Here is a 22,785-nt window from a genome sequence, read left to right as displayed (position 1 = left end):
ACAAAGTCTGCTGAAGTTTCTCTATGTTTGTCTCACCCACTAAGGCTCCCATAATGCTCATAAACTAAAATAATTTTAAAAAGAAAAAAAAAAAAGTGATACTTGAAGAAAGGCTCGTGTGCATGAAAGCTCGTTTTTCCCAACTGCATCCATCGGTCAACTTTCCATAGACCTTAGATCACCTTGGACCACTAATTGTACACTGCCGAACAATCAACTCATTTGTAGTAAATACATGGACATTGCCATGCACGCAGCTCTCCCACATGCTAATGAACTTCAGCAAATCGTACTCTTTCACATTAGATGACTAGAATCACAGAATGACCGAATGATTTGAGTTGCAAGGGACCTTAAAGACCACACAGTTCCAACCCCCTGCCATGGGCAGGGACACCTCCCACCAGACCAGGCTGCCCAAAGCCACATCCAGCCTGGCCTTGAGCACCTCCAGGGATAAAGCATCCACAGCTTCTCTGGGCAGCCTGTGCCAGTGCCTCACCACCATCAGTAAAAAATTTCCTCCTAACATCTAATCTAAACATACCCTCTTTTAGTTTAAAGCCATTCTCCCTTGTCCTATCACTGCACTCCCTGACAGAGTCCCTCCCCAGCTTTCCTGTAGCCCCCTTTAGGTACTGGAAGACCACTATGATGTTTCCCCAGGGCATTCTCTTCTCCAGGCTGAACAACCCCAACTCCTTCAGCCTGCCCTCATAGGAGAGGTGCTCCAGCCCTCTGATCATCCTCATGGTCTTCCTCTGGACTCGTTAGAGTACATCCACGTCCTTGTGCTGGGGACACCAGAGCTGAATGCAGGGCTCCAGAGGTGGGGTCTCATGAGAGCAGAGCGGAGGGGGACAATCACCCCCCTCGTCCTGCTGGCCATGCTGCTTTTGATGCAGCCCAGGACATGGGTGGCTTGGAATTGAGGTAGGAATGGAAGCAGTCCTACCATCCCACCACCACCACCTCCAGTTTATAAACTCAATCCAGCTCACGCAGCAAGCCCAGTGGTATTCCCCGTGTTTTAACAATATGCTAAGCAGCACAATAACACCCTCTCTATTATCCTTGCCTACACAGGCCCCAACACATTTTAACTGAGATATTAATTTTATTACAATCTAAGTGGACATGTCTAAACAGGAGGAGCTGTTTTCCACATAGTGATGAATACACAACAAAATCCTACTGCAGACAGAGCAAAGCCATACTTTTAGCACTTGTGAGTTGATTACAGGAAAACCTAGCAAGTTGTCTTGGTAAGCCTGACAATTTGTAATCATTATAAGTTTTAATACATATTTTCAACGCTGTTTTCATTACTTTAAATACGTTAAAATTGTTTTCCTGCTTGTCATATTTCCATGTTCAGGGCCATGTCAGTCCTCAAGACAAAACCCCATGATTTATCTCAGAACAGGACGTCACTTTTTACCATCTCATGAAGATGAATGCATTTACTTCCACCCCAAACTGAGCTAGTTTGCTCCAAGGCAAACACACTTCTGAAAATTAGGTCATTTTTTGTGGTTCATCAAGCCCATTGTTTCCAAAAGTAAATAGCCATTATCCTTGCTGATTGCGTAATCACTCTCCTTCCTTAAATCAAGGGCTTTGAAGAGAGGGGAAAGGCTGCCTGGCTCAGATAGCCTCAGTGGGAAAGAACATCCAGCCTTTGTGCTCTTGCATTTGCAGGAAGACTTGCTCTTGTTTTTATTGCAGATATGTTGTGTTTTGTTTCCCAAGGAGAAGAATTATCGGAATTCAAGAGGATGAAGAACCACGGCACAACCCTCCAGCAGGGTATGGAAGCTCCCATACCACTCTTGTTGGCTGTTAAATTGTCTTGAACAGCAGCCTGAGGACAGCACAAGAAGCCAGATGTCAGGAAAGAGAGTAAAATTTGAGGAGAGATGTGCCCCAGGAGAGCTTGTGGATGTTGAAGTCTCTTGCTCTAGTTCCCTTCTTATAGACAGGCATTAAGATTCTCCACCAGATCTCCTAGCTCCAGCCAAAAGGCTGTGCTCAGCAATGCAGACTCACCTTTTGCCTCCACTGCTGTGGCACACCTCCACAGAGGAACACAATTCACATTGGCAACACAGAAAAAAGTTTTTTGGCTGAGTTTAAGTCACTTGCCAAACCAGCTCCTGGTAGAACACACGCTACATCTGACTTGAAAACGCAGTTTTGCAGTGCTTTTAAATCACTCAAAGAGGACATTAAATCCAGTAGCCCAGGAAAACTCAGTGCTGGCTTCCCTGCTCCCACCAGAGCTAGGGCCAACAAGGCCGAGCACTGCTGACTGCTTCTGAAAAGCACATCCCAGGACCCGGTCCAAGCAGGCTGCATGCACTGGACAACTCCCGTTGACTTCTATGGACTTTGGCTCCATCCCAGGCCACATCAGCATCCCCCAGGTTTTAGTAATTTACTGCCCAAGAGCTCTCAAAGTTTTCAGTGACTCTGACTGAGCCAGAGTAAAATGTGCTGTTACTTAAGATTATTTTCATAATGCCTCTGGTACCTTTGGGAATTAATTCTTTTTCTCTCCACTGAGTAGCAGTAACTGAATGAAACAGCTGCTTTCCAAGGGCTACTTAAAAGACCCACGCTCTCATTTAATGAAGGGCTAGCAAGCAACAGCCGCACCAGATCATGTACTCTCACAGGTTTCACACCAAGCACAGCTTAATTTATCCACAGAATTTGGGCAGTTGAGTTAACAAGTAGGTGTGCATTGCTCCAGTTCCCGAGAGCCTTGTGGGACGGAAGGTATCTGTGCCTCGTGCTCAGCCACATATTAGAAAGTGACGCTTATTCGGAAGGCTGCATGTAAACTGCAGTCCAAAGGAAAATGTCATACATATTAATTAAACTACAAATAAACGTCTGAAAGAACTATAAGATGGCTAACTTCAAACCACCAAATCCAAGAAACACCATGTAGCGTGCTGCAGGGAAGGATAACCAAAGCCTGGTACACACCCAGATGTAACTGCGCTCTACTAAAAATGTAAAAGGGTTTCTCCATTATACCAAGGATGAAGATTTTAAATAATGACATGTAGGCAGCAAAAAAATAAAATGAAAAGGCTTTCATTGTGTATTTTTTTCCTGCAATCAAAACTAATTATTATTCACTAATGTTCAGAGATCATCACCATTTGTCTCACAGTTCAGAGTCCAGTTTCAGAAGCTGTCAGGTCTGACCAACCCAGGGGAAACAGAGCTTTGCTGATATGTACCAGAGAGGCATTAAGCTGACATATTTACAAAGACTGTGAATTATACATGAGTTTCTGTATGAACCAGACAGGTTTAGTGCACCACACATTCTTCATGTATTACATTTGGGTCTCCTAACACAACAAGTGCGGTTTATTGTTCTGTGAATTTAATGCTGGTGGAAGCATGAGAGTGGCATCCCCAGGGGCCAATCTGCTGCTCCTGCACAGAGCCCAGCCACGAGTTCTTCCACAGCACTCACATCAGTCCAGAAAGAGCCAAACATCTGAAAGCACAGGGAGTTTGATTTCCATGTTCAGTCAGTCCTCAGTGATCACTCTGGAGGAATGAAATTGCCAGCTCCGTGAAAAAAATTATCCATATATAAAAAATTGCCATGGGTCCATATACTCTATAATGTGTTAATACGACTCAGGGAACACACTGATGTGTCCCCAGCACCCAATACGGCCATGCTAGTGTTTAGCAGAATCCCATCTACACTAGTGCTCTCAAAGTGTTCACCAAAAAGATCTGTATATTTAAAATACCATGTCCACCCCTGGGCTTCCGCACATAGCAAAATAGATGAGTTTCTTAGTGTAAAGCTTACAGATCCTCTTAGTGTGCAGTATTTAAGAAAGCTTTCTGAAAGGCCAGAATCCCCTTTCAAGGCTGTTCTGCCTCAGTGCTGTAAAATTTCAGCTTCAGTTCAGGATACAGAACAGTGAACGGTTCCTGTAAAGTGCACGACAGTCTTTAAGCAGCTGCATCCAACCACCATCCTTTTCCATCACCTCTCAAATACTGCTAGAACATCACCCACTTGAATGGCAAGAGCTGCTGCCAGACTTGGAAAAAAACAGACCAAATTCTCACTGAAGAGATGAAAAATCAGAGCTACTATCTCCTGTCTGACACGACTGTGCCTTCTCCACCCCCCAGGCTTCTCCACCATCATGGTCTAGTCCTCCAACTCGTTTCAATGTTATTTGCACACATTCAAAAGATGTGAGTCATTAGTAAAAACCAATGTAATTTCAGCAAACACACTGAAAGACAGGTATGACACACTAATGCAGAAGTCTCTAATAGAGGCAGATGTGAACCCAAAGAAGGAGAAATAAAGGACTGAAGCGGACTCAATAAGGTGTTACAAGTTGAAGTTACGTGGAAATAAAGCAACTGAATTAAGAATATGGCCTGACTACAAAGCTGCCACTTCCAGTGCACACCCACCCGAACTACAGCCTTCTCTGGAAGGTGACAGAATCCCCACCGAGGAAAACGTTTAAAATTTGGTGCATCACAAAAATACGCCATAGGGAAAACTCTGCTGTGTGCAGGACACTGCCCAAGTGACCTCAACACTTTTCAAATGCCTATGAATGTATGAAACAATAAGTTTGTCTATTGGAGACATAAAACCAAACCTGAACAATTGTTTTCATGACAAATCCATAGCAGCTTATTCCAAGATGTAACACGACTAGTTTTTCGAGTATGCCACAATTATGCCAGCTCTCTGTTTGCACATTCCTTTTTTTTTAATTATTTTTTTTAAATGAACTGCAACATCACAAGAAAGGGCGGTCATGGGACTAAGAATATTACTACACATCCATGGCAGCTAAAATACCCACTGCGACACACACACACCACTAAATAAAACTTGGGAGAATAATTCAGATCACTATAAATCTGCTCTCAGTCTCATCGTGGTGTTTTTAGCAGATTTTGCTCATGGCACATCAACAGTACAACTGCTGTAACCTCAATGCTTAGATGGCAAAGCAGTGGAGGATTGCAAAGACAGAAATCGTCATTTTAGCACTGTTACTGGATTAAAATCAGGGAGCAGGACAACTACCAAGGAAGCGGTCAGAAATGAGTCTGCAGGAGTGACAAACACAGCATGAGGAAAATTGCAATGGCCACTGACTGAGTTTTGGAGGTTTGTTTTATTTTGGGTGGGGGGAGAGGTTGATTTGGCCACCTCCACTGCTCTAAGTCCATGTTTCTATATCTACAAACTCCTCTATGACAAGATGCTTCACAAAGAAACTGCACGCCGTGCCAAGTCCTTCCCCAAGCTTTCCACAGCAATACCACAGCTCTTGGTATGAGCGAGAGCAGCCCTCTGCCCACTGGCCAGGCGATGGTCAGCCGGGCTGCAAGATCTCAGGACAAGCATCATAAGCCTGTTATTGGATTTGCTAAATTCCTGCTGGGTGAGGTATGCTTTCTGCAAGGTTATGATTCAGAAATGCACTGAAGGAGGCCACAATCAACAGCTTCTAATAAAAGCTGCTGTTATTTTTCTTTCCCACAAGTGAGGTAGAGGAGGTCCAAGAATGAGATGTTTGAGCACACAGTTAGCGTTCAGGTATGCTTGCATCCAGGGCAGCTTTTTCCTCTGCGCTTCAAACTTTTGGTCCCCACTGACCATTGTATGCTAAGCACAGCATTAACAAGCCTTAAGTGAATTCAGATGGGCTTCCTGTAATTGCTCCTAAGTCACAGACAAACAGGGTGTAATCTAATTACATCAGCAGCCTCCCCTGCTCTTCACTCCACCCTACAAAGCACAGACCCTCCCCAGAGGGCCAGGCAACCAGGTGAAGCGAGCACATTTCTGCATGTCCCCGTTCAGTGCTCAGCGAGTTTATGCATAATGCCCACTCTGTGCAGCTCCAGGGACCTAGTTCAGATCAGCTTGTGGTATCTGAAATCATTCTCAGCACACTTGGCCAGTCTCTTTGGTAGGCAAATCAAATTTCTGAATTGTCCGTGCTCTGTTGAGGCTTTCACTCCTCTCTGCTATGCATAAGCTACAAGAAAGGAGACATGATTCTCCGGTCATTCCAGTTTCATGCTGGTGTTACTTGACTGACTTCAGTGGATTTACCCCTAGTGTATACTGCTGTGACACAGCGAGGTTCAAAGATGGCTTAATGGCATACAGAGATGTACCAGCAACTCAAAAATGAGTCAGTAGGAGATTAAGCTGCATGGAGTATCATCAATGCTTCCTAAGCTGATGGCTGAGCAGAAGTATCAAAATTAGGGCTAAAACAGCCATTTCTTCCATGGTGTAGGGGTGGAGTCTGAAATAAGGAACAGGCAGCACAAGAGGGAGAGGGTGAACTCATAGGGGGTGAAATGACAAAATACTCCTACACCCTGCAAAAGAATCTTTGTAAATTGTGGCTCTCAGCCCAGAGGTTTGACCCCAGAGGATATGGTGTCAGTAGGCCAATGTAATAGCAGAAGCAAACCTTGAAATGTAATGTCAGTTTCTGCTTGTAAATCTCGTCTAATCCAAAAAAAAAAAAAAAAAAATCCCATGAGAAAGACTTGGATAAAAAGAAACCAGGAGAAGAAGAACATAGTTCAGCTATACAGAGTCATGCAAACTACAAATAGCCACGTTAGGAAAAGGCTAAGCTGCTCCCTGGGTCAAGCCAAGTGAGCCACAGTGACAGATCCCTTAGCTCTCCATTTCAAGGCCAGGATTCAGAAACGTGCCAGCGTGTGCTTTGAGCGAGGTGAGAGATGGACAACACTCAGTTGGCCACAACTCACAAGCACAAGGTTCTCAGCAATTTTTAATCCAGCAACCACCAGGCAATTCTGAAAAAATAAAAAATAAAAATGGAGCTATCTTGTATCTTGGTTCCCCATCTGTGTCATTTGCAAACATCTAACTGTCAAGTTAAACCTAAAATACTCAATTATAGAATTTTCCCCCTTGCAGACCAACTGGCTGCATTTAGGGGCAGGTACATATCTGCAGCCTACACAATGGTATCTCACAGACCTCAGGTTGACTAACAGTGCAGCACCAAAACAAATGCCTGGGTTTTTCAACACATGTTCACCCACTTTCTAAAGACGGTGTTCTTCAACAACTGACTCCCGGGAAAGACAGCTCACATACTCAAAGGGACATTTGTCTGTGTGACAAGCAGGCACATCACAAGTCACTTCAAACCAAACAGACCTTACCACGTTTGGCAGAAACTTCTGAAGTTACTCAGCAAGTCTCTTATCAAGTATCTCATGGTTTACTGATGCTGAAGCAGATATGCATTGCCACTGCTTAATTAACAGAAGCCTGTAACTGTGCTTAACTTCTCTTTGCCTTCCTTTTCCTCTAGGAAAGGTTAACTTTTCACACTGAGCCTTTTCCCCTTTTCATCCTTCACTCACCACTACAGTGATATCCTCAGTAAGCGGCTACGTTTGGTGCCCAGAGCAATTTCTGCCTGACCAGAGCATGGCTCATCAAGCCCGCACGTGGAAATTCAGCAGGGAGCCAGTGGTGCCAGGCAGGTTGCTTTGTTTCTCCACTCAGTCCTGAACTGTGAAGTTTGTCTCCACAAGGAGAGAGCTTTTACAGAGCCTTTCTCTGGGAAGCTCAAGCTGGCTTGAAGACAGGACAGTAAAGGGAACTTTGTTTCATGTTTTTTTTTTTAGCACTTTCCCTTCCAAGGAGGGCTCATTAATTCACAACAACTCAGGGCTGGAGATGTTACAGCTCTCCCTGAAGCAAAGGACATCTTCCTTCTCCTCAGGCATCCCTCCAGCTTCACCCTCTCCCCGCCCAGCCTCAGCTGTCTCCCCCCAAGCTGCACCCTACCACCTGCTTCCAGAGACCCTGCAGCGCATCCTGGGGGTAGCAACTTTTTTCCCCTGGCCAAATTTGTCAGCAACACGCATCTCCCTTTTCAAACTTTCCATACGCATCTCTTTTTCCATTTCTAAGCAGGGAGGTGTCTCATGCTCAGCCTTCCCTTCTTATCGTTTCACTGAAATGCATCCTCCTCTTCCAGTCCGACATGATCTGATGTTTCCTAGCCCTGAGTAAGGGTGCATTTTTTGATGACCACTATGCCTGCTCAGCTTGAGGCTCTACACAGAGACGGGAATGGTTTCCCAGGTTAGTTCAAGGAACCTGCAGCAAGTGTCGGGCTCCTGCAAAAGGAGACAAAGGGGAGACGAGAGCCTATGGGATTTCTACCTCTAACCCAGAGCCTGGATCACCGAACAGCCCAAGCTGCCTCCCCCCACCATACGCCTCTTTTCTTTGGCACTATTTTCAAATGAAGGTAACAAGCCAAATGCAAGATGCTGAATATAAGCAAATCACACAGGCAGCAATACAGTATTTTCTGGTTTGATGAAAGCTTGCTGCTGTGCAAACTGTACAGCAGGATGGCACAGACACGTCCTACTACACACTTCCTTCATGAATGCTGATCTTTATCTCATTTTCAGTTTTTGCAGCTCAACCTTAACTCCAAGGCAAAACCTGGCAAGTAAAGTATCAGCCATAAAGCAAACACCAACACACACCACCACAAACAACAAACATATTTGTTTAAAAAACTCAGTCTGGCCTTTATTTTCTTATCTCACTGAAGTCCCAGAAAAATGCAACTGAATGGGTTTGGCTTTCCATTTTGTGTAACGCTGTGTTCAGTAGAAGACCAGTTTTGGGAGGGACTTTTGGACAAAACAAAGATTGCTGGAAATCTTCTTTCTGCCAGTGGCAAATCAAAAGACTCAAGTCTTCTGATTTCAGGCACACTGAAGCTCTTCTGGGGTCATGCCTGGGAGTCCTGACACGCTCCCAGTACCAGTCAAGCAAGCTCTAGGCAGGCAAATTGGAATATCTGGAAAGACTAAAAATTTTAGTGGAGACAGTGAGTTCTCCAGAGCTGAAGACCTACTAGGATTTGACCTTTAAAGCATTTCTGCTGGAGTCCTCCTGGATGCTTCTCACCAACTAAGAGTCATCTCCGCACTGATGACTAGCAGCACCTGCCTCTATTCCCTTGCTTTTCACCAAAAAAAGACAGGGACAAGCTGCCTACAGGTCAAGGGGCCCTATGGATCTATCCCACCCAAGCAGACAAACTCCTTCCTATACTCAACCAGAAACACCTGCTGCCGTACTGAGGCAGTCCGCAAGAGGAGGAGGCCCAAAGTGCAAACCCATGGCATGACAGGCCACAGCCTCTAAGTAATTCTCCCTTCATCACTTAGGAGGAAGGAGAAGGGTGTTTTCACAACTCTTCACAACTCTACGTTAAGGGCTATGGGACCTATGAAACAAGGAACAAGACTCCCACAGATTCCTGGCCCCAGCTGCCCAAAGTGTTCTCCAGTTGCTCTACCTCTTTGTAATTTAATCCCAAACACCGGTAGAGCAAACAACAAATGCATAAATATTTTCATGGGAGGCAGCCTGAGTTGCATTGCCGCACAGGTAGATACAAGTATCAACGCCATGTATTAGATTGTTCTAGAAAATCCAGAGGGAAATCTCTGATTATTCCACACAAATTGAGTTTCTGGCTTGTATGCCTGAAGAGCAACAGGCGAGTTGAAAGTTGTTTAAATCCTACTGAGATGAACATTTGACTATAAATACCTTGTTTTGACTTATGGCCCCGAACTTCCACTGCCCTGTACCCTGTGAAGCAACTCACAGCTGCTTGAATGCTGAAGAGAAAAAGAAACAAGATCCAAGATCAACAGCTCATGTGATTTCAAACCAATTTTTCTCCAACTTTTTTACATACATCATGTAAGGGATATCATTTCCCACATCATCCATGGTATTTTAATCAATATCCTAACTAGTGCCCACCTCAATCCAACTCATTTAGTCTTGTAATTACAAGTTTAGAGACAGGACAGCACAGCTGTATTAAATTAAAACTGAGTCTTGTGGTGGAGTTTTCCAGTCAGAGGTACAAACACTGTCTTAGTCTGAAGCTCATTTTCTGACTTTCCTTCCTCTGTGGTCATCTTCCTTCAAGAAGCTACACCCACTGTTTGCTGCCAGCAAATGGACACAGCAGCACAATACCCGCTCTTCTAATTTCCCTAATAATAGTTTCAGGCCCTAACAGGTTTTACAGGAATAAAATAGTAGATAAAAGAAAAAAAGACAGAAAAGAGAGACCACAAAGTTACACATGTTACTAGAGATATGTATTTCCTGAAAAACACTGAACTGCAAACTCATGTATCTTTATTTGTCAGCAGGACTTGCAGAACATGATCCTCTCTGCTTTTCCCACATTAATAGTCACAGTGACTTCACAAGCCTCATGCTGCAGCTCAAAACCATCCAAAGTACATTTTAAACAGATTTTGATACACATAAGAATATGCACACGTTTGCACTTGTTATGATCACAAGAATATAATCTATGTAATCTGTTCGGTTCCTACATATGGAGTTTCCAGCACCACACAACGCAGACGCAATTTAGGCTCGCCTACTTAGATCAGAAAGCTAGTTATAAAAACCCAGAAGTACGGGTCACAATAGTGCTGGTCCTGAGCTGCAGTGCAAACACCCAACACTGACAAGCAGGAAACTTTATCACCATGTGCACATCATGATGGGAGGATTCTGGAGATACACAGTCCTCTTGAATACAAGGTGAAAGTCGTGTAACTGCCTTGGCAAAATACATTATTTAGCAGCAAACAACAAACCAACCAACCAACCATCTTTTTATGTTACTAAATTAACCCTATAGCTTAAGTACTTCCCATACAATTAATTTTCTTCTCTTCAATGAAAGGATACACAAGAGGAATCCGTCCCCAAAGTAAGCAAAAGCCTCAAAATCCACTTCTTCCCCCTATTCATTAAATTGCAGTGCTCACAAAGGCAGTTAGTATTGCACTTGCGGTGCATTTCAGATGCTTCAGGGGGACTTTTAATGTTTTGCCAAAATCAGATTCAAGGGGTAGAGCATCACCCCACAGTTTTCCTTTGAGCACCAAGTGGTGGGAATGTTTTTAACCACTCTGCCTGTTTACTGACCCAATGAAATGCACTGACATGCAGGTGTAGGCAGAGAGGGAAATGCCTTGCATGTGGCTCTTTGCAACCCAATTCCGTTTGGTGCAAACTCTTTGTAAGCACAGTTACAACATGTGGAGGCTTCGGTAACTACCAGCACTCTGTTGGTTTTTGCCCAGCACCCTCAGATTATTGTGCCCAAACCACAAGGCTCTGGGCATGTGGCCTTGAAAGACAGGATAGGATTGAAAAACGCCAAGACCTGGTATTAAACACCTTTGTACATTTGAACACTGCTCAACAGCAGTTGCAAATCAGAACTTGTTCACACTGGCTTCAGACAATGCTCAAGGTTGTACTTGCAAACGTTACGTACGTGTATGCTATAGTCTGTCTTCCAAAAAAAACAGCTCCTCCCACTAGCTCAGAAAGGCCCAACATGTTTGCTAAAGAAAAGGTTTTCCCTGCATGCAGAGTCATAACATATACCAAAGAGAAACTCCGTACTTCATTAAAAATAAATACACAAACCTCACAGCTGCTGAGCCATCACTGTTCATAGCAAGCTGGCTTAATACGATTTTTGTAGCATCTGTTGAATAAAGGCCCAACACTGGGAAAATGATTACTTTCAGTAACAACCTGCAGAATATGCAGTGCCAGACACAATCCTACAACTGAACACAGTCATGGATCACTAAATGCCAGCTGCAAATCTTCCCAAACAAAGGAAGTCTCTACAAAATTCCTGTAGTTTCTTCAAAAGCTCCCCATTCACATTAAAAGAGGACAGCAACAAGAGAAGCACTGACCTTATTTTCAACCATCAGGGGTGTTGGCTGATGGAAAACTCAACGTGAGCTGGCAACACATGCTTGTATCACGGAAAGCCAACTGAATCTTGGGCTTGCATGCAAGTGAGATGGCTCATGAGCATGTAAGACTTTCCTCATTTTAGGCACACAATGGATCAAAACACTCTTTCCTAAAAATTAATGGAGTCCAGCAAAAATTACAGCCAGCCTTAACACTTCAAGTCCTTGGTCCTCTCAAACTATGCCAGCAGTCACAGACCACGTACAAATGTACTTTTGCTAGTCTAGCAAAGCAGGATGTCATCCGCACAAATGGAGCATCTCATGACACTAATTTTTAAGCAGAATTACTCAGCAACATCTGTAATGAGCTCTGCCCATGCGTCAAGGATACCAAACTCAGGACACCTTTGCATATATTTGGAAAATGTTTTATCTTGTTTCCACAAGCTAATCTCGGGGAGTACAGTTAGCCCTCTGCCTTCGAAATGAGTCTTTATCAGGGCATCTCATCTTGTTTAACAATGAAGTGTCTTTCACAACCTTAAAATTTCAAGCTCCTTCAAAGCAAGTAACAAGTCACAAAGGAGTTCAGGAAGTCCTGTCACGCTCATTCAACCACTGAGTTTCAGAGGCTGTGGCTAACATTCCTCTGCTCCAAATACTGGAGGTGTGGCACACACCTCTGCTCCAAATACTGGTCATCTTATTTTTTACTCCTACAGAAATGTCACCATAACATGTTCTACAGGCACAACCATATCAAGCTGTGGAATTGCACAAATGTAGCTATGTTTGTTGTTGTTGTTGTTGTTATTGTTGAACCAGTGCAAAAGAAGTTTGCAAGCAAATTCCTACTTACTTGAATTATTATGCCTGACAAACATTCCCTGTAAGGAATCTGTGATTTTATCTTCAAGGAGACTACTGAAGTAAGCAAAAATTTGCAGAACAGTGTTCCAAGACTGCCACCAATCACTTCCTAAGTGGACACATGCCTTTGTTCAGAGGACACAGTTCTGCAAGGCCAACCTCCCCTCCCTGCTGCGTGGTTAGATTTTTATTTCAGACCACCGTGGGTTCTCTGTAACATCAACTATTTCCTTTGATCCAGCAGAACTTTACTTGCATTCAAAGTGGAGTAACCAAGATTAGAATCTGAGATGTTAAATACATATTTCACAGACATGTTTCTGCCATTTATTTTAATGTACAGGAGCTTGGCTAGCACTGTTGATACCTAATGACTTTCCAGATGTTCTCTAAGCAATTTTGTCTCCTCTTTCCTATCCTCACATAAACCAGTAACAATTGCATTGTGTCGTATGGACTGAGGAAGTGAAGGAATAGGAGGGACTTCCAGGAATTTAAAATTTAAATATTTTTCACCTGAATGTAATTTATTTTTATGCATATAGATCTACATATGCGTGCATTACACAGACATAAATAGATACCAAGAGAAGAAATTGAATGCTTGGTCTAGCCTTTTGTTTCACGTTTTTAAGCAATGTCACTTCAGCACAGCAAGGGTAACTACTATTTTATGGTTCTCTGTCCTTGCTTGACTCTATTTGGATTTGGAAAAGCTCTCTATATTAAGGCTTCTCATTAGCTGTGTGAAGCCCAGCACCCTAGAGACAGTATTTAATTCAACTATGACCTGCCTTCTGGGCATTTCCTGGCAAATAATGACCAAAGCACTAGAGGCTGCCAAACACTCACTGCAAGGAAGTGCCAGAACAAGGGTCTTTATTACTGATAAAAGCTATGGAAACATCAGAATGCAAAACAAAGCTGCTACCTTTTTTTCACCCCCATCTGCTTCACTAAAGCTGTGATAGCTGCCGCGATGGAATTGAAGGCACTGTTTTTTACCCTGAAGTTGCATGGTAGCACAGTAGCAAATGGCCAAAATAATTTTGCTCCCTGTGTCAAATCATTATGTTTATTCTTATATTACTACCAATCGTTAGACCCATTTACTTGCCTCATTTGCAAGTTCCTCAGACTACGTTCTCATTTTCCGTGCTCATCACCATGCTCAGACTCAGGAGTCGTGCCTGATAAACAACTTTCAACATTAGCCCTGGCTGTGCTGAAATGAAGGCTGCTCCTTCCAGCAGAGCAGAGGGGGGTATACCCTCATTCTCTCCCGTGATCCTGTCCATGACGATGCCATGAAATTCCTGTTAGCCTGTGAATCAGATTGCAGACCTGCGTCCAATGTGACATCTGTATTTCTGCTACCCTGGATGCCAGTTCCACTGCAGCTACTGCAGGCACCCATAGCGCTCAAGGATAGAGGACAACTTTTCAGCTTCATTATGTTTACAATTACCATGTGCAATGCTGGAGGGATAAGGGCGTTCAGCACCAGTTTTGCAGTAGAGTGAACCCTGTTCGTCATCATCATATTCTTAGTGCAGCCACACTGCACTACACAGCCTGAACAAACACAGGAAAAAATTATAAACCCTTTGGGGGCTACCACTCAAAGGCCTCCAAATTCACAGCAATACAAAAGCCAAACTGTTTTCCTCCCAGTGTCCACAAGAATACATCACCTGAACTGATGCATCATCAGCCTTTATATGGAGCATGGCTCATAGAATCACAGAATATCCTGAGCTGGAAGGGACTCACAAGTATTATACAGTCCAACTCCTAGCTCCACGCTAGGCTACCTAAAAATCAAATGCCTAAGTCTCAGAGCATTGTCCAAATGCTTCTTGAACTCCAGCAGGGTCGGTGCTGTGACCGCTGCCCTGTGCCAGTGCCCGACCACCCTCTGGGTGCAGCACCTTTCCCTAACCCCCAGCCTGACTCTCCCCTGTCCCAGCTCCATGCCATTCCCTCGGGTACTGTCGCTGTCCCCAGAGAGCAGAGCTCAGCGCCTGCCCCTCCGCTCCCCTCATGAGGGAGCTGCAGGCCGCCATGAGGCCTCCCCTCGGCCTTCTCTGCTCGGAGCTGAACAAACCAAGCTGTTGTTGTGACTTTAGCTGCTCCTCATACATCTTTCCCTCTAGATCCTTTACCACCTTTGTTGTGCTCCTTTGGACAGTCTCTAACAGTTTTATGTCCTGCTTATCCTGTGGCACCCAAAACTGCACACAGTGCTTGAGGTGAGGCCACACCAGCACAGAGTAGAGAGAGACAATCCCTTCCCTCAACCAGCCAGCAATGTTGTGCTTGCTGAACCCAAGACATGTCTGGCCTTTTTGGCTGCCAGGGCAAGCTGCTGGCTCATATTCAACTTGCCACTGACCAGAACCCCCAGATCCCTTTCCATGGGACTGCTCCTCCTGCTTCACATCCCCGAGTCTGTATGTAGATCCAGGGTTGTCTTGTCCCAGGTGCAGAATCCAGCACTTGTTACATTTCATGCAGTTTGGGATTGCCCAGCCCTCTAATTTATCTAGATCTCTTTGCAAGGCCTCTCCATCCCGAAGGGAGTCAACAGCTCCTCCTAATTTTGTATCACCTGAGAAGTTACTTGGGGTGCATTTAAGTTCTGCATGCAGATAATTTTTAAAAGCTGGCCTTAAAATGTACCAGTACAGTGACAGGTGGACAAAGTCACACCAGCAGGATAGTACACACGTATATGCAACCAACAATTTGCACCTACGTAGGAAAGGGAGTAACAGCCATGCCTGTAGAGCAGCATTCACACCAGATGGACTTCTAATGGCCATGCAACAATTATTACATTAAAGAAATCATACCCTTCGCAGTCATAATTATACTGGTACAAAATCCATGTGCAGACCAGGCCTTAAATCAATCTGGTGAACCTACACAAGGGATTGTTCCTGTTTAATTACATAGCTGTTTAAATCAATTTGTTTAAATCAAGACTTAAGACCTGAAATCATTTTCAGTAGGGAGGGTGGTTTTGTTACATGCGTGCATGCTGACCTTGTAAATTAAGTCTCTGACTTTGACAGCTCACTCATATGAGCTACAGGCTTCTTGTATGAATAATAAACAAAACACACTAGGGTAAACGCTTCTGCTTTGGTGGTTTGAGGAAACCAGAACAATTCTAAGCAACTACGGATAATGCTGTGGCGAACTGATAACAGTGAAGGGTGGTGGTGTACTGCAGCAGCCCACAGAAAATACCAGTCCTGGCTGCCTTCAAAATTTAACTCTATTTTAATCCTCAGGACTTTGCCACCATTGCTGCTATGTGGGCAAAATGTACCACACTCCCAGAGAAAAGGACAGTAAGTTGCAGTAGGCCTCAGCACGACTTACCTAGCTCTCAAATAAGTAGACAGTACAAAGTGTTTAAGCTCAGCTACCTGTGCCTGGAGTTGCATAGCAAATCTCTTGCTATGTTGAGCCTGTCTTAAGCCTAAGAGTGCTTCAGTGGTGGGAGCAACACTGGGAAGCTTGGCAATTCTGTGATTTTATTTGCCCAGCATATTTTCCTTTCTCTGCATTCATCTACACATTGCTTCTTAAATCTTCTATTTAACATTCTCCTGAAGCTCAAAACAACAGAGGCAGGACCAAGTCCTTCATCCGCAGAGCTCTCACTCAAGAGAAGTCCCTCATTCTTGACTTAGACCACACACCACTAAAAGTCCCAAAACCCAGCAACATAAAGTCACTGAGATAAGGGCGTGGGGAGGGACCAGATAACCCAATACCCCAGCAGGTGCTACGGCGGCCACTACAGATCAAAGAAAAGGCACAATGCCAAGTGAATAAGAAAAAATAATAATAAAAGATCTGTTTTCTGTGTTATAGGGCTCCATCAGCAAGGGACACAATACTTTATGCCAGAAGTTAAACACTTATAATATTTAGCCCCAGCACAGCTGTAGCTGTATAAAAGTATCTTCTCATAGAAGAAAACCCTGTTACACATTTTCTGCTTGTTCAACAGCATCCACAATACCATGGTCCCATTTTAACCGTATCAGTGCACTCTGCAGACATGATTGCACAATCCTCTTTTAACAGAACTGAAATAAGCATACCTTTTCCTGTAATTTTAATTAAACGTGAAAAACACTAAGCTACCACTTGACCAAAGCTGGTTTACACCTTTAGTTTCAGTTTTGTTAGCAGTCTTTAACTTAGAAAAGCAACTAAGCTAACTAAACTCTTTACTTAGTTCTGCAAACAAAAAATGGCTCACCCAAAAAATGAATCATACAACCTGCTGCCTGTGTGATAGACACTACAAACTGTGCCAGTATGAGAAATCCAAGAGGTGATCGTCACTAACACAGCTGTGCCAACAAGTACGTACGTTTACGCTATGACAAGCACGCTTTTAGCACTAATAACTGCTTTGATCATAGGAGATGGTTTTGTTATTTCCAGCCCTTTCCTAGCTAAGGCTACTTCAGACAGATTTTTGCCAGCCATACCAGCAGCTGTGCCTAGAAGAGCTACATCAGTCTTTCAGCCATTTTCAACACCAAACCAAGATGTGATGGCATTGCTAATACTCCTGCGCTGCTGTTAGCACTGACAAGGATGCTCTGGAAGGACCTGTGATGGAAATAGCTCTAGTGTCTGCTAATCTCCAAACAGCAGACAGCAGGAAAAATAGTGTACTTGCCACTACTGCTAACACAAACATAAGGCCTGAATAGTGAGAGACAAATAGTGTTCAAAGCACAGAAAAGCAGATAGCAGCCTCAAGACCTTGCCGACAAAAATAAAAAATAAAAAAGTCTCCCTTCAAAGAAAAAAAAAAAAAAGACTGATTTCTCATCAAAATATTACCATGCTGACTGTGGGCTGTCTGATGAAGCCTGACAAACCAAACACTGGCAATTCCAGATGCTACCACAGCTGTCCCCTCGTCTGCTGAAGGTCAGAGCCCCAGCAGTGGAGCAGATGAAAGGAGGGTGCCCATGCACCCCGCATTGCTGGTCAAAGGTAGGAGCATGGCTAGAACGTAAGCAGGCATTTGTTTCAGCCAAGACAGCTGCAGGGCATGATACTCTCTGACAGAGCCTCACCTGGTTTAATGCAAGCACTTGGATCGCAGCTGGCTGCTCCTTAGTCTAGGTAAATTTGGGTGCATTATTGCAGTGCAAGTTCAGCACCCCAGTCCACTCCATGCTGGGCATCCAGCCTACACTACTGCCACAAGAACTGAACTGTATTTCATGACAATAAATGCCAAACAGAACAAGACAATTGGGAAAAAATGGAGAAGTGTCTTTGATTTGAAGGCCGGGAAAAAAAAATAGTTTGTACCCAATCCCACAGCATCTCAAGGGGAGTTTTACAGGAACAGCACTGGAATTAAAAGTCTGCTGTACAGAGAGAAAACAGCAAAGAAAGAGCTGAACTATCCTCTGCATTTAAAAAAAAAAAAAAAAAAAAAAGATATTTTTTAATGCATGGTCATCACTCAAGTGGGATGAAGGCTTGTAGCTGCCTGCCAGCACGATCTTTGGAGTCACTTTCTCATGTCTGCCATGTGCAAAAAAGGCATTGTAGCCTTTCCTAGATCTGCAGATTAAAGATAGACCGCACTTCATCTGACTTTTTCTTTTGCAATAAGATGTCCATAATTCACATTTAATATGCTGCAAAGTCATCTGCCTTCCAAGCACAAGAGCTCATTCTGCTCAATGTCACTGATGATAGGTCAAATTTAAACTCAGTATTGCAGGACAAACACTGCATAGCTATTAATAATAAATAATTGTGGTAGTATTTTACCTTAATAGAGCATCTTATCGCTTTACAAAATCTGAACCACAAAAGCAGGTCCACAGCCAGAACCCTGAAACCTCTTAGTGATTTGTATAGGTGCAAAGGAATGAGCAAACGAATTACAGATTACATCAAATCTGTGGATTACTTCACTGCAGCCGATGATCCTCCCACTTCAGGGGGAGGTCCAGCATTTCAACATGGGGCTCTCATGAACACCTTCCTGACAACAGGCCTTTACTGCTTGCCTGCTAATGGGACAGTAAGGATCCCAGCAGCACAATTAATGTTCCTCTCTAAATGAAGATGCTCCCTCATGACCACAATCAATTAAAAAAGCATCAGTCAGCAAACAAATTTAAGGGATTGTCCTTAAGAGGATCACACTCTGATGGTCAGGGAAAGTCATATCCTGCCTGCACAGTCCACAGGTAGAAAGGGTTCCTACCTGTCACTACAACGATAAAAACATTTCAAAAGATAACACTGTGTAGACACAGCTATGAATAGGTACAGTGAATATTCAAGACATAACTTAGCATTTTTGCCCATGACTTAAGATGAGACAGGAAGCAAAACCACAGTCAACAGGGTAACAGCTCCAGAGACATGCTTGAAGAACATCTGGCGTTTGGTTCTCCCAAAAAGCAAAACATTTGCTCCCCAGAAACATTTACATGAACCTCTGGAATAAATTCTCTTCAGTTGACTTGACTTGACTTAAGCACCAATGCAACCAGAAGCACAGAGATGGCTGCAACTTCCCCTAAAACTTAAAGATGAAATATCATCAATGACTTCTCAGGACTACCTGCAGCAAACCATTTCATGTGATGCAGCAGGTATTTAGCCACAAAGAGCAAGTTTCAGTCAGGATCTGAAGTCGTATTTAAGTGAACAGGGGCAGAGGGAGAGATTCCACTGAGAAATTTTACGTGTTGACAATTTTGCATGAGGTGAATCAGACTGATACTATCATCTGAACCAGGACCTCTTCAGATGCTAAACACAAGTAAGGATCCTGGTGACATATTTTATCTTTGCTTGCAAACACATCCCCCATTTCTGGTCAGGCTTGGGACCCAGATGTATTGCTGATGCACACAGGCATGGGAAAAGCAGGCCATTGCTGGCAAACGTTCCAAACGTTTCTACCCAGAGAGAGGAGAAAAAACACCCTTACTCAAACACTCAGACTGTTTTCTGTGCTCACCCAAATGTTTCTCCACCACCAAGCAGCAAGTCAACTGGGACATCAGCTTTGCATTATGCGAGCACCCATCTGCCACAAGTACAGGGAATTAGAACAAACAGCAACACACAGAGTAACTCCTAGCAAGCTGGACAGACCACAGGCAGGAAAGAGAAAGGCTCTGATAGCCCCATCTTGTAAAAGCAAACAGGAATTAGATTCCTTTCACAGAGAAGCAGCAGAGAACACCAGTGCCTTTCACATAAAATGCCACAGGTTTTCCTTTTCCTTTGGGTCATTGTCCAAAACAACCCTTCATTTCAGGTGTTCTCTTGAACTTGCCCAGCGCTGGTCTAGCTGCTAAGCACTGCAGAACAGAGCCAGACCCTGCTTGGGAGCCTGTTTCTAACAGAGATGAGCAGAAGATGCTAGAGGAAAAGTTAACATTCCAAATTTAAAGCCCTATTTCCCCCCATTTTCTACCTCTCAGCTACCAGGAAGGGATATTTTGGGGACTTCCTCAGCTAGGGTTGTTATTCACACTTGTGTGTTTTAGCAGCATGCCTAAAACACATTTACAGCAGCAATACCTGCCTACACATCTGACATGGTAGTGAAAACGGAGCAACCGCGTGCTTCCTGTGGCATCGTCCAAGCCCACACACACAGCTGCATGGACACCTACTCGGCCCCACTGCTACCTCCAGCACCCGAAATAGGCCGGTGAGCTGAAAGGGCTGAAAATTCACCGTGCAAACACAGACACACAATGGAGACACCAGCAGCTGCTTCCCTGTGCTTTTTCCTTTTGATAGTGAAACTGCCCCGCACGAAAATACAGCTCTGGGCAACAAGTCACTTTAAAAAGTAAAATACGGGTTAGAAAATAAATTAAAAAAAAAAAAAAAAAAAGAATTGGGCCCTGTGTCCTCGCAAGCCAGATATGCCTCTGTCCACATGAACCCAGACCAGGGTGTATCAACAAATTATCCACGCCTTTCTTCCGTCTTTTCTGCTGCAATGCAGGACATCATTTTCAGTCCTCCTGAAGCCTCACTCTGTGAGTAAAACCTTTGGTTTCCCTGATCATGTGCCATCGCTATCACTAGCTGCCATACCATGCCTCTTGCGTGAAACCTCAAGAGAAAAGCAAACAAAAAACAAGTTTGCTTTTTTTTTTTAAAAAAAAAAAAAAAAGACCCACATCCTTTCCTTATGATAGAAACTAACGTTTTTCCAGCTTTTGTTTTCCTCAGCAGAGGACAGACAGCATTGCCCCTCCTTACCCGAGGATTTTGAACCCTTCCCACTTGATGAATGCATTGCACTTCTCCCCTCGAAATGTCAAATCCCGGGGCTCAAAGCAAACCCCTCGCTCCCCGGTTCCTGAGGCGTGAAGCACAAAGCAGGAGCGGGAGCCGTGAGGACTCCTTGCAGCAACTGGAGGACCACCACTCTCACCCCTTGCTTGTCTCTGTGCCAACACGCAAGAACTTGCATTTTCACAGACCCAGGGCCTGAATTCAGAAATCAAGCAGTAAGACAAACCACCTCTGAAATAGCTGGGGGAGAGAGGTGCCGATCGGTCTGGATGTGACAATCCTTTGAGTATGCGCTCTAAAAAAACGCCGTGTGTGGCGTGTTACGGCGTGGTTAATCGCTGTTTCACGATTTCCCCGCGTGTCTCTGCCCACATCCTACCCCGTGCAAGGCATGCAGCTGGCAGCTGCGGGGGGCAGGCGCTGCTGGGGATGTGTGTGCATGTCGCAGTGCCACCTTCCTTTTGTTGTCCATCACCCCCTAAACCCCGGCTCCCCCTTCCCCATCCGCAACACCCAGCGGGGCACAAAGCACCCGGATCCCCTCGTGCGCGGCGATCGCATTTCTTTTTTTATTATTGTTATTTTTTTTTCCCCGCCCCCCCCAGCCCCAAGCGGAGCTCACCCAGCGTCTTGACGGCCACCTGGCGGGTGAGCGGCGGCGGCAGGTTGATGCACACCAAGTCAACGTCGTGGTGCAGCAGCACCTCGTCGATGCGGCTGGTGTGGAAGGGCACGCTCAGCTCCCCGGCCAGCTCCTCCGCCTCCTCGGCCGTGCGGCCCCACAGCGCCTTCACGGCGAAGCCCTCCGCCTGCAGCAGCGGCACGATCACCCGCGCCGTCAGCCCGGTGCCGAACACCCCAACGCCAGGCAGCATGGCGACGGGACGCGACGGGACGGGACGAGCCCTCAGCAACCCGCCACCGCCACTGCTGCTGCTCCGGGCGAAGGGGGACGCAGCCCCCGCTGACTGCGGCCCGCAGCGGGCCCCGGCATCCCCCGCTGCCTCAGCTGCGCGGCGGCCGCCGCCATGTCGCGGGGGGGCGGAGTGGGGAAGGGGTGTGGGGGGGGCGCTCAGCGCCGCGCCCCCGCCATGTCGGGCACGGCCGCCCGCGGGAGGGGCAGGGACAGCAGGGAGGGAGGCCGGGGGGAGGGAAGGGGGCGGAGCCGCCAACCCGCCCCCAGCAGGGCTGTGTCCCGCCCCCGCCTTTCCATTGGCTGACGCTGCCTGGTGGCTCCGCCCCTCTGGTGCCCTCGGAGGGTGCGGGCGCGCGGGGGGCGCATCAGGGTGCCTCAGGGTACCATCTGCCTCAGGGCGCTCCTGCATTTCCGCAGGGATGCGGCCGCTCCCCAGGAGGAACATGCTGCAGAGTCCTCCTCACAGAATCATACAACCATTGAGGTTGGAAAAGACCGACAAGATCATCTGGTCCAACCACCCCCCTACCACCGATGTCACGCACTAAACCATGTACCCAAGCACCACGTCCAACCTTTCCTTTAACACCCCCAAGGATGGTGATGCCACCACCTCCCTGGGCAACCCATCCCAACGCCTGACTGCTCTTTCTAAGAAGAAATGTCTCCTAATTCCCAAACTAAACCTCCCCTGGTGCAACTTGAGGCCATTCCATCTAGTCCTATCACTAGGTACCTGTGAGAAGAGGCTGACCCCCAGCACCCCACACCTTCCTTTC

At 45.4% G+C, this 22,785-nt stretch overlaps 1 protein-coding gene across 3 annotated transcripts in view; it reads right to left on the bottom strand.

Moving 5' to 3' along the window:
• The window catches only part of GFOD1 (Gfo/Idh/MocA-like oxidoreductase domain containing 1), a 74,437-nt gene extending 52,270 nt beyond the window's left edge, over positions 1-22,167 (bottom strand). For all 3 annotated transcript variants that reach the window (XR_014317059.1, XR_014317060.1, XM_082755219.1), the window contains exon 1: positions 21,713-22,167. Coding sequence is in view for 1 of the 3 variants with exons in the window: in XM_082755219.1 (XP_082611345.1) it covers positions 21,713-21,965 (253 nt within the window). In the remaining 2 variants the exon portion in view is untranslated. The remainder of the gene's footprint in view (positions 1-21,712) is intronic.
• Positions 22,168-22,785: the final 618 nt, after the last annotated feature.

The sequence above is a fragment of the Aythya marila genome, assembly GCF_965140915.1.
Source record: "Aythya marila genome assembly, chromosome: 2".
NCBI lineage: Eukaryota > Metazoa > Chordata > Aves > Anseriformes > Anatidae > Aythya > Aythya marila.
This window is presented reverse-complemented; position numbering and strand designations above follow the sequence as displayed.